The sequence below is a fragment of the Malurus melanocephalus genome, unplaced genomic scaffold (assembly GCF_030028575.1).
Source record: "Malurus melanocephalus ecotype Western Australia unplaced genomic scaffold, MMel_1.1 scaffold_61, whole genome shotgun sequence".
NCBI classification, from domain to species: Eukaryota; Metazoa; Chordata; class Aves; order Passeriformes; family Maluridae; genus Malurus; species Malurus melanocephalus.
In genome coordinates this window covers 1,318,130-1,339,268 of record NW_026623293.1, presented here as the reverse complement: position 1 = coordinate 1,339,268, position 21,139 = coordinate 1,318,130, and the positions used below count along the sequence as shown (strand labels likewise).

General features: G+C 35.1%; 1 protein-coding gene across 8 annotated transcripts in view; it reads right to left on the bottom strand.

Moving 5' to 3' along the window:
* Window positions 1-21,139, bottom strand: part of DOCK9 (dedicator of cytokinesis 9) — a 110,386-nt gene that overhangs the window by 53,947 nt on the left and 35,300 nt on the right. For 7 of the 8 annotated variants that reach the window (XM_057366187.1, XM_057366189.1, XM_057366191.1 and 4 more), the window contains exons 2-9: window positions 20,711-20,827; window positions 13,067-13,156; window positions 11,293-11,375; window positions 10,146-10,215; window positions 6,105-6,200; window positions 5,331-5,465; window positions 1,602-1,776; window positions 268-335 (exon numbers count right to left, since the gene is read on the bottom strand). In XM_057366187.1, the coding sequence (XP_057222170.1) occupies window positions 268-335; window positions 1,602-1,776; window positions 5,331-5,465; window positions 6,105-6,200; window positions 10,146-10,215; window positions 11,293-11,375; window positions 13,067-13,156; window positions 20,711-20,827 (834 nt within the window). The remainder of the gene's footprint in view (window positions 1-267; window positions 336-1,601; window positions 1,777-5,330; window positions 5,466-6,104; window positions 6,201-10,145; window positions 10,216-11,292; window positions 11,376-13,066; window positions 13,157-20,710; window positions 20,828-21,139) is intronic. The other variant, XM_057366193.1, reaches the window with a different exon arrangement.

Below are 21,139 nucleotides of genomic sequence, written 5' to 3'. Positions count from 1 at the left end.
GAATTAATAAAATAATAAGCTATGCTGCATTTAAACAGCATATCAAGAGCTATATAGGAAACTTCAAAACAGTATCTAGGTCCCCTCCAAAAGCAGAAAATAAGGAAGGCACAATAACCACATCTGTTCACAGAAGAGCCTCTGAGCTTTCCAGGCACCACAAACTGGCTAGAAGCTAGAAGCCAATACCTTACCTTCACTTTCATGTGGCTATCTAATAAAGTTTACTACTTTATATCTCAAGTTGACATTCACAATATATATTACCTTGGCAATTTCAGGATAGTAGTTATCAAAASTACTTGATGAGCTTTCCAGTTTGCTTTGTTCATCATCTGAAATTATAAAACCTCATTTTAAAATAAATATAAAAATCCCAAACTGCTCACAAAACTCCACAGCAAAAGAATTTCATTTTCTATCTCCAACCCCCTCAAAAATGACAATTGTTTACATAAACAGGTTGGGGACATCTACATCATTTTGATGCACTAACTTCTTGAAACAAGCAACCAGTTGCAAAAATTGTTAAAGTAGCAGTTATTTCTAATTTTACCAGAACACATCTTTAATTTTAATTTTGGTATCTGCATGGAGCAAGGGGATACTTAATGCACAAACTTACATTTTTCTTCCCACTATGCACTGTAACTTGATTTCAAAACAAGCTCCCTCTGTTCATYAGATTCCCAGCTCTACTCACCAACAGTTACTGGATTTACAAAGCAGCCATTCAGTCAGCTATAAACATCTTGTAGCTCTAAGGTCAACTAAGGACCACAGACTAAAATGTCTTTCACAGAGCTAGATGCTTCTTTCCAAATTTGTTTCTGTTGCAAACATCACACTAAATTCTGACAGTCTTCAAAGGCKGTGATACCTAATTTTAAACTCTAATGATCCCTTTTGGTACTTAGCACTATCTGTAAAAGAACAGCCTTCTATAGTATCTTCCAGGTTCTTCTGAATATGCATGAAGTTGCTTTCACACCAGTTTCCCTCCTCATCCACTCACTTGAGGAAAAATGGATAAAAGGGCATGAAGACTATCCTGTCACCAAAATACAGGTGACATTCATCACGTTACTTACAAATATCCACCCTACCTATTCTTAAAGGGCTCCAACAGAAAGGATTCTACACCCAAGAAATCTATTTCAATACTTGCAGGAAATATTTGTGGTCAAGGGAGTTATATTTAAATTTAAGCCCCACACTGTAACCACAATTTCTACCTACAGTGACCACAGAACAGATTATTTCATTTTCAGCAGCATTTTACACATTTCAAAACAAGTCCATCCTAAGTTTTTTTTCTTCCTTAAACTGCCTTCGTCCTGATTTTATACTGTGGGTTCTACTTTTTTAGACTTAATTAGTCTCATAATTATCTTCTGGACTTGACTCAATTGGAATCAATACACAACAGTAGTATTTTAATGCACAACAGGTCAAAATGCTCATCAGTTGAAGTGGACAGTAAATTTTATGAACAAAGAAAAAAAAAAAAAGTTCAGCCTCAATAAAATCTTTCCTTCCAAAATGCCTTTAAGAAGACGTGGTCACTTAACTGCATCAGCCTTGCTCACAACCCTGCTTACCTTCGTGAGACTCGCCATTTCTTTTTTCTTGCATTGCAGCCTCAAAGTTAAGCTGAAGGATTTTGTTCAGAGTGTTTATCCACTCTTCCATTTCAAGTTCACTGTCTGCAGCTAAAAGGTAACTACTYTTGTCTTGCATCTTGAGCTCAAATGCGAAACGTCTGACTTTATTGTTCTATAAGAAAATAAAAGACCTGTATAGYACTTCACATACTGTCTAACCACAATCAATGGAAATTATACATATTTCAGATAATCTGTGCAAAAACAGACAGTTTGATATTGTGAACATATGTCTTAAAATTACACTTTTTCCTCTCTGACATTTGAAGGTATTTGTACCACTGCAACAAGTGCAAGCAGGAAATACAGCAGCCTGTTCTCCAGTTTCCATTCATCATTCTGCCTGCAATCATTTTATAAAAACCAAAAAAATCCAATTTCTAAAAATCAATTCTTTATGTTCTCAGATCACCTAGAAATGAAGCAATGAAGCTAAGGTCTACTGACAAAAAAAAAAAAAAGAAAATAAAAAGCATGAAACACTATATTTGAGTGAAAACTGTTTGCACAGTGGTATTTTATAATGGAGGTAAAATTATAACCAACATCAATCCTGAATGCCCTGATATTGTTAGTTATATAGATATACATGAAATTGGTAATCAGCTCCTCCTTTGTTCCTCAACCATTACTGTCATCCCTTTTTGCACAATTTAAATCAGGGCTTCAAATGCTACTTAGCCTGACTCATGTTTCTGGGAATGAATTCAGAAGCCTTAAATGAAAATTCCATACTATTGTCAATTTAGTTTTAAAAATTGATAGTTCATTAGACACACATTAAAATAAACAGTAATACAGACTTAATGGTTGGGGGGATTTTTGTTTAAGTTAAATTAAATGCCAAATTACATATTACTYTCACTACATCTCAGATTCTTCAATTAACAAACTACTGGTTGACAAAACAGGGAGCTTTCTGCCAAAGATGAGTTTCTGTTAAGGACACAAATAAATGTGTGKACTTCAAACCTAAGGCAATCTTACCAACTAGAATCATTGCTGAAAAATCCTAAGAAAAGAAATCTCTAACTTTCACAGTATAAAACCTGGACACAGGTTGTAAACATCACACATYTCAGTTTTCACAAAACACTGAATTAGAGCAATTATATCTATAAATATGGCTGGATGTGTGAATAGATAAACTGCATATATTATGTGCTCCACACCTCTGATGAGAGAAATCTCCATATAYTTTAGTATTCAAACAAAAACCTCAACAAAACAAAACCAAATCCAAAAACACCAAACAGAACTCCAGGAATTCAAGGCTGTTTATTTAAATTTTGGTGGGGTGGGAAGAAATCCACCCAAACCAAAAACCCCAACCAAACAAAACTCCCCCCTATTGCACAAATTCAGCATTCTTCTTAAATTAGAGTTCTGATGAAGAAGCATATTCTGCTCTAACTTCATGTCTGTTAGTGAAGTCAGTATTTTTCTCTCAGGCACCTGCTGTCATTGAATAAACAAGTAAGTAAATGCAGTGAATGAACTCAAACCAGGAAATGTTATAGGAATGCAGTAAGTAGTCATCTCTCCCCTCACTCAAAAACACTGTCTCYGAAACAAGTAGTTTCATTCTGAGAACAAATGCTCATCAGCATGCCCCCTTAAAACAACCATTTCTATGAATTCCATGTCAGACTACTTCAAAGTACCATGGCTGGGGACCTTCCAATTTTTTTCCTTTATTTTCCTCTCCTGTTACATTGAAGTGCAATTTCTACTGTGTAGATACTTTTCCCCCATATGGGTTTTTAAATCCTAATTCAACACCACTAATAAGCAACAGTAAAAACAGTAAGATCAGCCAGAGAGGATACAGGACRTAATGTAATAAAACTACACTTCTGGAATAGGGCTGTTATGTATAACATTTGATAGTTCAAAATAGCATTCACTTGCCCTCACCAACAATTCAAGTGAAGCAAATAGCTATTTCCAAACCCCTTCATTCTAGGCACTGAATGACTACTTGGCTTCATGGAAGTGACCATTAACTGGTTTCAATTTCATACCTGATGCTAATTCATAACTCATAGTCTCAAAATTTTACATGCAGTTTTGAAAACCAGATGCCAAGTTGAACACTGAGTGTATGGTGCAATATCCTATGGTATTAGAGTCACAAGCCAACTATAAATTTGAACACATCCAAAGCACAGCCTTACTTAAAGATGACTGTACCAGACCTACTTGAAGAAGAACAAAAGAACAGTAATAAATTGGTTTTTTTAAAAAAGCAAGCTTCTGGCAGAGCCTGAGGAAACTTGAGGTTAATTGGATTGAACTGACAGAACAGAAAGTATGGAACAGTATGAAAGTATGTATGAGAAAAAGAGAATTTCAGGTTTTAAATCCCAAAACATTAGAATGGTTAGGGGTTAGAAGGGGCCTCTGGTCGTCATTTCATCCAACACTCCCTCCTCAAGTATGTCCAACTGGAGCCACTTAGCACAGGACCATGGCCAGGAAGCTTTTGAGTATCTCCAGGGATGGAGATTCCACAAMCTCTCTGCGTAGCCTGTGCCAGTTCTTGGTCATCCTCACAGTGACAAATTGTTCCCTGATGTTCAGAGGGATCCTCCTGTGTTTCAGKTTGTGCCCATTGCCTGTCACTGGGCAGCACTGAACAGAACCTGGCTGTGTCCYCTTTGCACCCTCCCTGMAGATATTTATGTACTGATGAGACCACAACTGTGTTCAGGAAGCACTTTCATGTTTGTTGTTTTTTTTTAAAAACACAAATCAAACTCATTTCAGTGGAGTTGGCCAGAATTGGTATCTCTAAGGCAAAATAATTTGTGTAAAATTGTACACAGAACTTGCAATATGGTAAGATTTATTAGTTATAAGATTTTGTATGGGTTAGCTATTAAGTGTGTATCCAAAAACAATACTACAATATGTAGGGGAAAAAATCCTCTGTAAAGATGTTTTATCTCCTTGTGTAAATCTTCAAACAACTTTATACTAAAAAAATATTATTTAAGAAATAAATTTTTATTATACATTGTCTAGTTCTGTGCAAGTTAGAAAAACCCTAAAACCCATGGGGTTTTTCCAGGTATGCTGTGACCARCAGAACAGTTACATGCTGTACTATAAATACACAGCAGAATCACAAAAAAAAAAAAAATCTTTTCTTTGGCACTTGCTAATAACAAATATTTTACCAAAGCCCTTAACTTYTCAAAATAAAGAAAAGCACAAAAAAGTAGTATTGTAAAGGTCAAATGAAAGCATCTGGAAGGGTATTTGAATTCAATACAATTCCTGCAACAAAAATCCCACACAAGAAGCWATGAAAAACATTTTACAGCTCATGCAAGCACAAAACCTAACTGAAATAAACTTCAACTTTTTGCTGTYATTACTTTGCCAAGTTTGGGGTTCTTTGTGCATTTGCCTTAAAATTTCATTTGAAAAATACTTGACAGCAACTAGTAATTAATGTTCTTTTCTGAAARATTTCAAAAATTCAGGCTCCTGCTCTTTGAAATCCTGTTCACTGCTTTGGCAAGATACACATGTCTGTTTGTTCCTCTGCATAATAGGTACTTAACTACATTCAACAACACTTATCTGAATTTAAAATAAAATTTCATTTGTTAATAAATACAGAATTAACTGRCAAACAGGCAGAATAATTAAAATTACCTGAACCACTCCCATGCATGAATCTAGAAATATTGATCCTTTAGGTTCTTTTGATATTTTTTCATCTTTGTAGAAATTGAGATTATAGGATCCATCACCAAGTTGGATTAAGTGGAAAAACCTTCTTTTAAATGACTAGTGAAAAGAAAGGTGGAAAGAAGAACAGTTACAATACCAATATTAATCAGCTTCCTATTACAATACTCCTCAGTGCTATTTACATAGTAGGTAATAGAAAAAAAAAACTATTATTTACAGATAACCCAATCAGTACCTGAAGCAAATAAAACAGAAATCATTAATTAAAAAAATATTAACTTATGATATCTACAGCAGGAATGTACTATATTATTTGACAGTATTTTTGACCTATTGAAAGATATTTAACCTGACTCAATAATATACATAAGAGGTGAATTAAAAAACTATAGTTTTATATAAAATATAACAATACAAGCAAACAACAACACCCATCCCTCCCACCCTTCTCATATTACAACATCCCTTTTCCACTAAAATTATACCAGGCTACAGTTAGCAAAATTTAACTCCTCCCATGTGCTGGATTATTCATGGGACTTTTTTTTCTGATTTACATATAATAAAATAAAAGCAAAATTTCAGATATATAAAGTACATACAARCTTCTCTCTTTCTCTCCACACAATTTGTTTTAGAACTAAACCAMATACAAATTGACTTCTCCAAGGCACAGGGACATTTGATACCTGTGTTCAGTTTTTTTTACCATATATAAAATATTCTTAAACTTACCCTCATTGTCACACTGATTGCACTATTCATGTTGCCCTTGTACAGCCATCCTTGTTTTGTTATTCCACCCTTCTGAGAGCCAAGAGATGCTGCATCCTGGAGAGGAAGAAAGGAATAAGAGGAAAGAAAGGAAAAAAGATAAGGAAAAAAAGGGTRAACTTTTGCATCCATATAGTGGTTGAAATGTGTAAACTTTGTAGTCTGTGTAGTATTTATTAATCATTTTAGAAGTAATTTTAGAATGCTCATAACGTAATGATAATAATGTACCATGAGTCCCTGCTGAAATTCTACAGCTTTCTAATTATTTTATTTAAAGAACTGGGATGAGATTGRCCTCATCTAACTTTTAATATGTAATTTAGCCACTTACACAGGCTTTATCTATGGCCAGCAGGATGATCCAGATTACAGATAGCTAAATGTTAGTCAAGATAAAACCCACCAGAACAGGGAAATGAGGCAACAGTCAGAACTTAAAACATTTACTTACATTTACTTTGTAACCTTTTGCATAGACTGTAAGGGATTTTAACCAATTTCTATTGCCAAAAGAACAGTGCAAACACAGGCTTATCCAAAACTTCAATCAAAAGTTTTCTCAAACCATTTTGCTCTACATGCAGCACTTCAAACACATTACCTCCTTAAGAATTTACAGAGAATTCATTCTTGAATTGGATCTGCCCTTTTTACAGATCYGAATCAAAGCTTCGCAAAGAGAACAAGACAGAACTTGGCAGCAATAGGATGATCACAAAGASCAGATCCAATGGATGCATCACCCATCACACCCACTGCCTGTACACTGCATCCATCTGCCAGAGGATGGAACTGAGTGCATCAAAACCCTCAGGATGGGAACAACCACCAAGAAACAGCACTRTATTCTCAAATCAGAACGTTGATTTAGATACAATTCATAATTCCACAGAAGAAATATTAAATCACCAGATCCAAGTCATCTTTTAGAGTACTACCAAGATGACTTTACCATGGTTTCCAGTTGATGGAGCCCATTTGGAAATAAAACTATCAATGAATTAGACATGTAGGAGGATTTCCAACCAGCTAGAGGAAAAATATTCCTGGTAATTTTTTACTGAAACATTCAGAACTAGCTGAGCATCCAGCTGAAAACAAAATCATAAAACATCCCCAAGTACCYCAAGTAACTTTTCTACTTCCTTTTCTCAGCTATCAAGAAAACAGGCAACAGAAAGTGATTACATAACAGGGAGAGAGTCACTAGTCCAAGAACTAAACATTGAACCAAATCTTGGAATAACATGAATTTGTTTCTGGAACTAAATCAAGGAACATTCTGTAAGAAGTTACTAGGTAATTTATTTACAGCATATTTAGTCTGTCTAGCTTGCATATTCATAAGCATATGCACATGTGAACTTCAAAAAACAGTGAGCAGAAGGCAAAAGATGCACCAGTCTGACCTTTTAAAATTTATAGTCAGCTTGGTACTAATGAARTTAGGCCCAGTAAGGATGACATGGTCATCAGCTATCAGAGTATCTGATATAATGTCCCAAAAGCATAGACCAGAATACTCAGGAAATTTTCCTGTGTTCCACAGAGTCTCTTTGTCCAAGCACCACAGTCCTCTATTTTCATATTTTCAAGTCATTARTCCCCACCCTGTTCTATTACCTAGGTAATTATTTTTCTTGTACAAGAATAAAGATATAAAGACAACTTAAAACACTGGGTTTCCAAATATGACTTTATATGATTCTTTACTTCCCCTGGCTGAGATAGCTCCAAGGAAAGGGTGCGTTCAAACATTTTTACAAGTGTAAGATGATAAGCAGATGATGAGTTATTGCCAAAAATTGGCACAAAACAACCATTTATTCTGTAACTGCACAAACCCCACATAGGATCACCTCACATGAAAAAAATTCCTTCATTACCTGTGTTAAAAAAAATTAAGATTTATCTCTATTAAGAATCCAATTCCCAGCCTCTGAGGTACACGATTTACCAACTCTTTTCAGCTGCACAGTTTTCTAGCAATAAAACCGAGCCTCTCTAGTCACACCATTTCTTTTTGTCAGGCAGAATTCCTGCCTACAGAGCCAAAAAGCTACTGAATCTTTCCAGCTGACCATCTGTGAATACAAAGGATCCCAGGAYCCAGTTGTTAACACACAACTCTTACACTGAAAACATACTTCCTGTTTCCAACTGGTAAGGTAATTTCCTCACTTTTATCATTACTGCTGCACACTGTGCTCCACTTTTTTACATGCTCTTTTCCCACAAACTTGGCTCCAAAGTTTACTTCAAYAGCAACTGTTTCAACAAAAACAATCCCATATCTTGATCCCATACCGGATTGAAAAATTCCATTTGCAAACATCAACCTGATGGCCTGATAGCTCAGATTAGTTTTGGATAGGTAATTTTCTCCTTTTTAATGATGCATGATTAAACTAATCTTYATCTGATTTTCCTCCAATTTTTAACCACTTGTAACTTTTTGTTTTCTATAATTTTCTTAATAAATCAGCTTTCTTCAAACACAAACAAAAGTGAAACAAAATGACCAAACAACCTTCAATCTAAGAGTTGCATCTGTGTTTTTTGGCATAGAAAGTTATTAATGTTTGAAAGAAACACCTCTTGCATTACTTCTTCCCTTGATGAAAGAATTTATGGTCCTCCCCACCCTATTGTCCCACTAACTTTCCTTTTCCTCCTAGCATGTCTTTYTCTTGTGTTTATTTTTCAAGTTCCTCAAATAACAGCAGACCTCCAGTGATTGTACTTCTGAAAGAGATACCCTGCTCCTCCTTGTTCTTACAGGACACCGGGCAGAAGGAAACAGGCTGTCCTCTCTTTCCTAGTAAAATGCATACCACCTGCTAACAGCCAAATGATAATTTTTCAGTGTTTAACTAAGTCTAGCTATAATATATTTCCTGGTAAGAATTACAGTAAATTATATATCCATTTAAAATTTTAATGTTTAATTCACTGTTTTCTAAAACATGTCTGTTGTCAAAAATATTATCACAGTAAATAATGCCAAGTTTTTAGATGTCAGTATAATAGTAATCATCCTATAAACAAGAAGTTTTGGATATAGATGCATGAAATTATTTGTCCAAATGTCACAGTGCAGATTAATAGCAGAGATGGATAAATGGCATCCTGGGACTCTCTGATTGGGAATCTATCTATTCAGATGAATTTCACAAACTACTTCTTCATATTTAATCCTTTCATTTCATGTGCAGCAGTTCYGAATACCAGGAATTTAGAAGCAAAGTAACTGTCAAGAAGTAAACCACAAAAGAGAAAAATTATTTTAATTCTTGTTTGGGATGTAAGAGTTCAAGTACTCGCAAGAAAAGAAAACAGTGGCATTTAAAATGTTCTGAAACGGGGTGCGGTAAAAAATAAATAAATCATAAAAATAACAGAGGCAGTTGATGAAAAGAAGTCTTTGGCACTTGAAATACACTTGAAAATTCCTTGAGGCTATGCATCTCTCACTTCCTTAAGTCAATAACAAAAGGGAAAATATCTTGGAGTTTTAGTTAATTTTGTAAGCTTTTGTTTYCATGATAGCTCTCCAAGTCTTATCCTATATTCAAATTTGTGATGAACTGAATGCTACATGCCTGCTCAAGTGTATGTGCTGTAATGTTGGAACAGATTCACCTATGATTTTACTCAATTCCACGATTAAACTGCATGAAACATTTCTCTCTGTAAACCCATCTACGTAGAAACAGTATAAAACAGATTTTATGACAGCTGAAGGATTATGTGTCATCAAGTATTAAAACTTCAATTTTATTATCTGTCAAAACCTTTTCTAACCCACATAACAGATTTCCAGAGAAGAAGGGTATTTGAAAAGAGATAGGTAAAACAACTTTCTTTTCCCAATCACGCGGTTCAAGCTAATCTCTGTTTTCATGTACTGACATTGACACTTAACCAAACTCATAACCTTCACACACCCAACATTCTTTAATAAAAACAAGAGAAAATAAGGAATTCCTATTATCTCACCTCATCTTTATCTGCTTCTTCATCCACTTCATACAAATGAACGGGAAGCTTCTCTGGCTTTGTCCCTTTACTACAAAAGAAAAAGCTTCTGAAGCTCTAGGAATTTTGTGATTAGTTACAYATTTCATTGATGCAAAAATTAAGATGTTCTTTTCCTACTGAAGAGGAAAAAGCACAAGAATRACTAAGTAMAAGCATGYATTTTTCWTTAATTCTATTTCTTAAAAACCAATTTTCCTCATTTGTACATCTGCCCGCCATGTTCCATTTGTTCTGYTTGTCACGTCCTAATGTGCAAGTGAAGAGAACAAATGGCTTCTCATTCACTGCAATCCTAATACCTTATGAGTAAGAATTCATACCTGCAASCACTGGCTCCTACAGGATAAGACATTTATTTAAATCCCTATTGGGGTTTCTGCTCAGGGCAAGTAAAAACCAGGTACTGACTTGTACAAAACCTTTGAGTAGATCAGAACTTTTCACAGGGAAAGGTAACTATTTGTTAACTAGAAATAGATGCAGGAGAGCAGTTAGGGATGACACAGACCTTCCAGATTTGGGGCATTCAGAGTATTTAGCTACTCTCAGACATTTTAAGTTAAGGTTCTAATCTCTATCTCTCCCTAGAAAATTCTGAAAACATTGGAAAGCATTTCTCTAGCAGATGGTTCAGAAAGTTTGCAACAGATGTAGATTAGGYTTTGAATCATCCTGAGAAAACCTGCTCTAACCATCTCAGTTAGATTCTATTCCCCAAGCTCCTAAAAGGAGTTCCAAAAGCTGCMTTTGAAGCTATGAAAACAGGATATTACCATTTTAGGTTCATCTAAACATTAGCTTGTTTTAGTTATCATACTTAAATTCACATTGTCAATGACACAATGTCTTGTTTTACTTGCCTGTTAATAAAGTAATGTTATGGCAGTACCTTTCCAGAAAATGGTTTATCATGATTTTATATCTCCAAGTTCRTCAATTCCATCCAACAAATCTTTATCATTTCTACTGACCATTAAACACTGATATAGCATACTTCCGTTTACATATTACATGTATTAATATGCTTGTGTAGTAAATAAGTCTATATTAAATGCAAAGTTCCCTCACAACTTCAATTTATCAGACCACTAAATAACATACTTACTTAGGAAGCTGTCGAAACTCTCCTGAGTAATCTTCATATCTATAGTTAACAATATGCCAGTCTGAATTGTAGGTTTTGATGCACTGTTTTAATGAAAACCAAGTATAAATATTAATTGGAAGAGGATTAAAGGTATTCATTAGCACAAGAAAATATCTTCAGATACGGCTGTTTATGAACTACTATGGTTACTTGTCAATGTCTGAAAATTCTGTACACTTCCTTTCTTTTGCAATAGTCTAATGCAATATAGCTTTTTGGAACAAGTTGTATGTTTCAATGGAATGTTATCATCTGCTACACATGTATTTAATAAAACCAGAAAATGGTGAGTGCACTCAGCATCTGGATTAACCATCCTGAGCTGTCCAAGAAGTTATAGCAGTATTTTGCCACAGATGAAAACACAGCCAAGCCTTTAGAAAACTCAGCTGAAGCTGAAGATATGACTGAGCCCTTAAAAAACTTGGCATAAAACAGACACCCTATTAAAATAGAATATTCAATTTTGCACACATTGATATAGAAAACCAAAACTGTCTTTTCCTTGAATTTATACTTCCAGTGCAATTAAACTAATACTTAAAATTTAAACTGCATGTTTGCMGTGGTTGAAAAGCAGTTATGTCATTAAGTTCTGATCTAGATCTCAGGAAATACCATTTTACTCCACCCATATTGTTACAACATAAAAGTACTGATTTATCTTGGCTTTGAACAAAGTAACATAAAACTGACAAAATCTGTTGACAGAAACCATTCCATGATAAACTTTAYGTTACACAATAAACCTGCATATACACAAACACAGCATCTAATAAATCGCAAATATTTTCTTTATATTTCAAAACATGAGTTTAACACTTGCCAAGCAATTGTTTCTGCAGAAATTCATTAAACTTCATGAATTACCTCTAACACTCCTCCCTCCTCTTGTCTATCCTCTTGAAATTTATCWCAGAAATGTTTAGGTTAGGTATTAAGGATACGTATCAGTGAGGATAAATCACTTTGATGTAGATTCAGCTATCTGGAGCTCCTTCAGTTTTACTGGAGTTACAACAGACATTTACTTGTTTCAGATGTTAAAGTATCAGCTTAAAGCGTATCAGCAGATAAAAAATAAGAAAAAACAACTAAACCTTTAATTCCTTAAAGGCTTCAACAAGACAATAAATGAAAAGCAACCTCATAAAACCACAGGAATGCCAACATAAGCAAACAGTTCTGAGAAACTTTAGGGTTGAGGATGTTTCTTCTACAAATAGCACACAAGCTGAACAGTCATAATGAATTTTGGTCTCTAGAAGTGTTACAGTTCTGGATATCTCTGTTCCAAAAAACTAGACGAGATTATTACGAACAGAGTAAGAAAGGCTGGGGTGAGACAATTTATCAAAAAAAAAACAAGTCACAATGATTCATTCCAGATTTACCAGTGGAKCCAATATTATGTATTGAAATCATCCACGTTCATTGGGAAAAGCCAAAATCATAATGAAGGTGGGGGAGAAGCATCTGCAAAAGCCAATGACGCAAACAAAATAATTCAAAGCTATCCTGTAATACTTCTTTTCCAGCCACCAGTGGAAAGAATACTGGGTTTTCCTGGAAAGTTTGCCTTGAAATTATTGAAAAGTAAATGGCAATAAATATTTAATTACTTTTCCAGGGCTTATTTTTCTGTTTGCTTTAAATGGTAAATGAAGGAGAAGAAAAACAAGTCAGGTATAATGTTGCCATTACACCCATCCACAAGCAATGTCAGTATTACCTCAGTTACAAACAGGCTTTGAGCTTCCTTCTCTGCATTTTCAGGAACTGTTGAACGAATGTATCGACTCTGCCGCTGCAATAATGCTGTCTGATAAACAACAAAARCAATTAATGAAACTTGCAATTAAAGGGAAGATGACACATTATGTCCATACTGAGTTATATATCACTATAATGAAGAAAAGCTCAGCAGAAAACATCCAGTGAAAATGCTGTTTCAGAATAACCAATTAGTGAGAATTTGCTTTCATTCAAGCAATGTGTTCCTTCTTTCACAATAAGGGCAAGATTGGAATCAGTGAGAAATGGATGMCCAAGGACAGGTTTTTTATCAGCCTGGGGGAGAAAAAATACTTGTAGAAAATAATTCCACCATGACAACATTACATAATTTTGAAAAGAGTTAACATAGTGATATTCCTACAAATAAAAACTATTATTAAAGGAAGGTAGGAAAACCACACAAGAATAAAAGAGTAAAATAAAAAATAAACTACAGACTTCAGCTGGCAAAAAATGAGACTTGCACTACTTATGTGCAGGTTTAGAAAGAAGGTGTGGATAACCCAGGTATATATGCAGTACAGTCTACCAAGCCAGAACTTATTCCTATCCTGTGCCAGAATTCAGAGAGGGAGAAAAGCTGCCAGAGAGCAGGAAATTTCTCTGTGTCCATGAAATTCTGCTCGTCAGAGCTGTGCTGAAGTAAGCCTTAGGATACTTCACATTTGTAAGTGCAAAAGACGAAAATCTAACAAAATCTTCTGGAACACAAATGAAAATAACCAGTAATTAATAGAAATGGTTTTGCACTATGTGGAAAGRAATCTCATAGCTTAGGCCATCAAAGGTGAACAAAAGAATTTACACAGCCAGGGCCTGGAGGGGGGTTGTGGTTCCCTCACCTGTTTAAGCTATATTCCACACATCCAGGAAGGATCAGATAAAAATGAGACAAGGAAAATCTCCACATGTTATGTTGAAAAAGAAAGGGTACATAATCACTTTATGGATCAGACTCACAAGAGAGATAAGTTAAGGTAAAGTATTTATCTCTGTCATTAACAATGCCTCACTCCATTAACTGGGGAGGGTATTTGCAGTTAGAATATTCAGTTACAGTAAAGATTGAAAGGGAAAAAGAGATTATCCCATAGTCATGGTCAGGTCATTCATTTAGACCAGAGCACTAAAAAGTGACAATGCTGACTCCAAGGGTGGGGGAGGTATTAAAAGCAAAAACCACAAACCCCAAAATATTTCATGAGACTAATAAATCTTGCAAACTACAATTAAAAAACCAAAAAACAAAACYGCAAGGAGATACATATTTATATGCTAACAGCTTTTAAAACTGAAGTTTTCTTAATTCTAGAAAATATTCAAATCATATTTAAGTATTTTTTTCCACAAGCTATGGAAATAAAAGCTTCTATTAAGAGTATCAAAATAYCTTAAAAGCTAAAGGCCAGAATATCTAGATACCCTTCCAATGAAATAGTCTGATATTTGATGAGTAACTATTTATAGTTTATATAAGTAATGAAGCATTTATATATTTTCAACAAGCATACATTATACTATGCTATCATAGAAAAAGTACTATTATTTTAAGAAAAACAGACTAAGGTGGGATCCTTCGAGGGACTTTTCATGAGAAATGCATGAATTCATGAATCACGTTTTAACACTGTAGTGTAATTTGGTAAAATTGAATTAGCTGCACATACTTTTAAAGTCTAGTACTGTTATCCTGCTACACAATTATTAATACAATAGTAAGAGCTTTTTTCTAATCACTCACACATAAAACGATTTTTATCTTAGTACTGTTATCAGTATCACTGACAAAACAGAGGAAWCTGACTTGTCAATTTTGTTCATACTGGTAATTGTCTTAATGCATCCTCCTCCTTCTCAGCTCATCCATCAGCTGCAGTAGTGCATCAAACAGCCAGGAAATGCAACGAGTGAGATACTGTGATTTAGAGAAAATTCCTAAAAAATAATTACTTAAGTAACATCAAAATATTTTAAAATCAAGCATGCACATAAATATACATTATATATTCCAAAAGAAAAATTAGGAAGGATTGTCTTTTCTACAGATTTTCTTCACAACTACATTGGATGAACTGTTCCATAGAAATGAAACTTTTCAGCTCTCTGAGTCTGAGTGATCATTTGATTTATGGCAGCATCAGGAACWACAAAGTGTTTGTCTCATGCACTCACAGAAAATTAAAAAACYCTTTCAATTACTCCGCTGTCAAAACTAAGGAAGGCCACTTTTAACACAAGCCAGGATTCAMACGCACTTACTGAGGCACACAATAAACAGACTCTTTTACTGATACAACTTTCTGACTGAGCCCCAGGGATTTAGGATGTGTTGAGGTTTCAGAAAATGCCACGGCAGCAAGAACATTTCACCAAGTCAACCAAGGAGTACCTGCTACTCAAAACCTGACGGAATATGGAGAGTGAACCTGTCCATGATGAATACAGCCTGCAATGGATATTCTTTCTGCCACAAAGTTGTGTTTGCCAGTGAGACTGTAACTCAAGCTCAAGATGCAGTGACAGCAATTGTTCTAAAAGACTCAGTGGAAAAGATGGCAAGCGGTTTGTGAGATCCTGCCCTTAAARCAACATGTGTCTGAAGTGACTTATCCTTTGTATGGGAAGTGCCAGAACCTGTATTTTAATTTCCAAACTAAAGTGATTTAGAATAGTTGGCTAAAGACTCAAGGAAAAACACAAAATAGATTTTAAAAAGAAAAAAAATAGAGAAATTACTTTGAACATTTCACAATTAGTTATTTGACTAGTTTAATTTGTGCTCTCTAAAATGAGGACATTACTTGCACATTTTTTTGCTTTTCCTCTACTGAGGATGTGCCTCCTCACAGAATGACCTGGATTTGGTTTTACTTCTGCAACGTTGGCATAGTATCTATTTTCAGAAGTACTTATCTAGCATTAAATAAAAGCTAAGAGCTTTAAGTGAAAGTGTGTTAAATCCATATGGCTCAAAMCCCAAAATAACAAAGGTGAAACAATGTATTAGCTAAGCACCAAAATGCCTTCAAAATAACACTGGGATTACTTTGTAAAGAGATGTTTAATTTGGGTGGAAATGTATCCACATTTTATTTGCAACAAGCAAACTCAGCCTGTATCTGGACTATTCGATAGGACAAGGGGGAATGGATTCAAATTGAAAGAAGGCAGGTTTAAATTAGATGTTAAGGAAAATGTCTTTACTGTGAGAGTGGTGGTTTACTGGAACAGTTGCCCAGACAAGCTGTGGATGCTCCATCGCTGGAGATGTTCAAGGTCAGGTTGGATGGGGCTCTGAGCAACCTGGTCTAGTGGAAGGTGYTCCTGCCCATGGCTGGGTGTTGGACACAAGATGATTTTTAAGATCCCTTCCAACCCAAACCCTTCTATGATTCTATTATTTCCTTAAAAACTGAGGTAATACTCAAAAGTTTGGTATTTTGAAAAACAAAAAGGTATTTAGATACAGGTGACTTACTGCAAAGCAATTGCTAGCAATTGCTGCTTTGGGTTAAGGTTACTTCTAATAATTTACCCTCTATGCAGTTAACATAAACAAACCAATTTTGCAGTCCTTGAGCACACGACTTCAATGTGACCACGACCACCATGAATGTGGTCTCTTTTATATTAATGCTATTTTGTTATGTAACAAATTTGTTATTATTGAACAAATTACTGAAATTCAGGTGAGAAATTTACAATAAGCCATGAAGAGGCACAAACTTGGATACAAGAGTATCCAATGGATTATAGGCATTCAGTGTTGAGAAAGAGATGACTCTTCCCACCAAGAGTCTACAAGAGGTACAGCCTTGACAGAACTGAGACTCAGAGCAGCAAGAACATTAACAGCAGATGTTCCAATGGGTGGCAAGAAAGTGTTTCTATCGTCATAACTAAACAAACAACTTATATGGGCACCATAACGAAAATGAGGACAAAATGCAGCTAGAAATGAACACACCACAAAGCACGAAGGTGCTGAAAGTTTAGATACCCACTTATTAAGAATGAAAGCAAATTCAGGGATGCCAACAACAAAACTTGTCTCCAAACACAACATGACTGCCTGTATAAATTTGATGYGAACAAGTTAGGGAGCAACCTGGTAAGTGGATTCAGTGCAGAAAACTCAGAGCTTGAGCTTGTGAAAAACAACTSAAACAATCTTGAAAGGATAAAAAATAACCTAATATGTAGAGAAGAGCTCTTTCATAAACTACAGAAAAGCASAGCTTCCTATAATTTAGACCTAACACCATGAAGAAAAATTTTCTAAAAACTCAAAAGAAAGAAAAAAATTACAAGCCTACTTATTTGGATTTGAAAATCARCACAAAGAAGAACAAAAATCATATTTTTTCTGAAAAGTAAAAGAGCTACTATACATCATATATAAAAGAAAAAACATGTTTCACAATCTCAGCTAACCACATTTGGGACAATGGYAAATGCAGTTAAATGAAAGTCTAGAAAGGTTCCTGTAACTAGATCAGCTGGCTGAAGAACAATCCTTCAAACTTTATGAGTTTTCCCAGATCRGAGCATTTTCTGCTCTGTTCTTGCTCAAATGTTTCTTTGATAGTAGTTTGAGTTTAGACCTACTTCTGAGAGCATGTCTAGAGAACAGTCCAGCAGAACAGCAAAAGRTAAGTTACTGTTGGGTTTTTCATCTTTTTCCTTACTGGACAAATAATTTTCATCAGGAGGAAGAGGMGAGGAAGACAGGAAAGTTATATGAGATCCAAAGAAGCCATTTGCTGTGTAAGTTTTCATTTCTGATAGGGATTGAAAATTCATATCAGTTCTTCTTTAGTATCTAGCTTCTCACACCTATTAAATTAAATTTCAATTGTCGAACTGCATTACCTGAAAAAAAAAATACAAATCAAGCACAACCATTTCTCTCCAATTTCCCTCTAATTTAAACTTTAACACAAATTCAATGGTGGCATCAATCTGCYTCTTTGAAAACATGTAGCTTCTTCTGTAATCTACCAAAAATTAAAGAAGTGATATCTAGTACTGAAAGGTATTTTCCATATCATTTTAAGTGCTAGTTCTGGGGCCAAGCTGAACAAAATAGCCTTAACTCTTAATGTCTTTGTAAATTAACATTGCTAGKCTTCCTTTCCAGGCATGGATTTTTCTAGATTGTTATCAATTTAACCTAAGTGTGAGGAAGAGCTTAGTAAAAACAAAAAATGAATGCTGTAAGAGGAAATAGCTTGAACAGGTTCCTAGACAATGGCAGGCGTTTCCACCTAGAAACAGTTCTAAGTGTGTTTACAGGTAGTTCTAAATGTTCTAGCTCATATTTTAAATTCATCTTGAGTGGGATGAGGCCARTATCAAGCATTTGAGTCAAGCCTTACTCAAGAGCTGACCACACATTGAGTGACAGCCACAAGTGAAGAAAGAGGAATTAAAAAAATATATGTGCAGCAGAATGGCCAACACAGACAATAGACCATTATTTAAATGATTCAAATGATACCAGCAACTATATCATTACTAATGATTTCAAACCTGTAAATATGGTTATGGAAAACTGAACAGGGTTGAAAGGTTTAACTTACAAAAAAAAATAGAAAGCACTTAAAGGTTTTCTGTTCTCTGACAGAACATTTTCTTAATATATTGAATGACAGATTTAAATGCTTTTTCTTGTTGAAAACAAGTTAGATAGATCAAAGTAGCACTGAAGAGTTATGTGTACAATAAAAATATTTGTAGTAAGTTTGTGCCAGCAAGTCTTCCAAGGAAATAAAAGTCTGATAATAGTGTGATAGTACAAACCAGTCTTCTTGTAAATCATGTATAAAATGAGATTCTGCCAAAAACTCTATAGGGGAAACCCAGAAATGTGTTCAGATATTATGCTGATGAGGGATAAACAGAAAAACTGACTATATGCCAAAAGTGTGACTATTTGATGGAAATCTGAGTAACACACTCTTGCCTCAATGAAAATCTGACCACAGAATCCAAACAAAGGATGACACAAGACATTACAATTTATGACAAAATTCAGTCATTCCTTTTGAAGGGTAAGACTGAGAACTACGGACTAGCTTCATTCATACAGGCCTGAGGATAAGAACTGCAGAAGAGGTCACTTGAAATAGCAGTTCAACACTTCAGACTGCTCAGACAAAATGCCTGAGGGGATTCTTAACAGATTGGCTTCTTCCCCATTGATAATTCAGAGCTGCTCACCGGAATGACCCCGTAAGTGAACCAGTTCAATCAGATAAGAGCACACTCAGCAAAAGTAACCYGGATTCCTCTGGATCTGCCATACTGAAGAGACACACTACAAAAGGGGATTCTGGTGGTGTAGCCTACTCATGCTTTTCAGTCCCAAAGCCAACACCTCGTGTAGGGTATCACCCTGAGTGATTCAGTGAGTATTTGAAAACTTGCATCAGTATAACTTCCCTTTCAAGTCTTACTTCCATCCCATAAACTTCCACGTGTGGCTGAGAACACACGAAGCCCAACCTACTCTCTAAAGAACTGTACCTTCACAAAACCACAGTTTTTTTAGCTCAGAGTGGGAAGGCTACAAATAGAGTTATTCATGCAAGAATCAGTGAAATAGAAGCCTCCAGATTGTACTAAAACCAGAGTCCAGCTGATTTCAGGTAAATACCTTAATAGGCTAGAGAGAATTCATTAAAAATTCAACGTGTGATTTATAGGACTTCAGATATCCTTCTGTAGAAATACACCAACTCATCATCAACCTCCCCAGGGCAAACAAACTCAGTTTCACCTACTTGTCTGAACAAAATGCATTTACAGACCATTCAGATGTCTGCATACTTTTCAAATTCAGACATTTTGATTGCAGCCATGGGCATGTGTGCAAGAGACTTTCCTCACTATTTACTCTAACTCCAGTCATTAACATGCTTGGTAGTTATCGTAACTAGGCCTACAATATTTTTTTTAAAAAAGGTTTACTTAAGTAAACTATGTGTTTAGATAAACATGACAATTCATAAAAATACAAGATAATCACAAATCTTGGTTAAGTCTGGTTTAATCAAGCCAGAACTTTTTCATATAAGGGCTATTTTGCCAGAACCCAGTTTTGGCTGACACCATGCAGCTAAGAATAGCATATTGTATTTGAACAGATTCAKGTCTTCCACTACCAAGAATGGGGGGAGAAAAGATTCAGTTTGAGAATTAAAGAAAGCAGAGGCTTTTTTCTTTAACAGACATCACATAATTTCTTACATCAGAAAGGGTGGGGGAATATCTACAAGTGACTGATCATCTACTTCAAAAGGCAGTAAAATTGCTGAGWTGCAAAAGTAAACTTTATAATCTGGACAGATGAGGAAATTGTGCTATTTCTTGTGTACCCAAAAGACTAAATCAAGCAGGGTAATAAGACTCATGGCAAAGAGGTTGTGGGGTTTTTTTCCTAGCTAAAGAGAATTAAGAAATGAAGAAGTAGGAAGTTATCACCTCATGGCTACTACTGCTAAAAACTTCCATCAAAAAAAACCCAAAACCACAAAAATTAAAACAGCCAAAAAAACCACAGGGAAGATTAAATTACCTGAAAGTCATCATAAGGGAACAGTAGCATCTCACGCAGAGGATCGTTCAAAATCTGTGTTTTCCTCTGAACGATGACATTTTCATAGTCTATTGGTTCTATGAGCTTTGGTTTTGCCTATGGGAAAAAAGAAAAAATAAAAAAAAAATCAGTTATATTGAGGAAAAATTACAGTCGTTGAATAATTTTAGAAGTTATTCTTTAGAAGACTGGCAGAATTTTATTACATCTACATCAAAAACATACAGTATTCGAAATGCAGACTTCACCACATTACACCACATGGGGAAGTGCAAGTGACAATTAGAGACAAGCATGCTGATTGCCTCAGAACTATTACACAAAACACAGTAAGTCAGAGGTTATTATCTTAATCACATATGTATGCTCACTGAAAAAAAGTATAAAGAAATTGCTAGGCTCTTATGT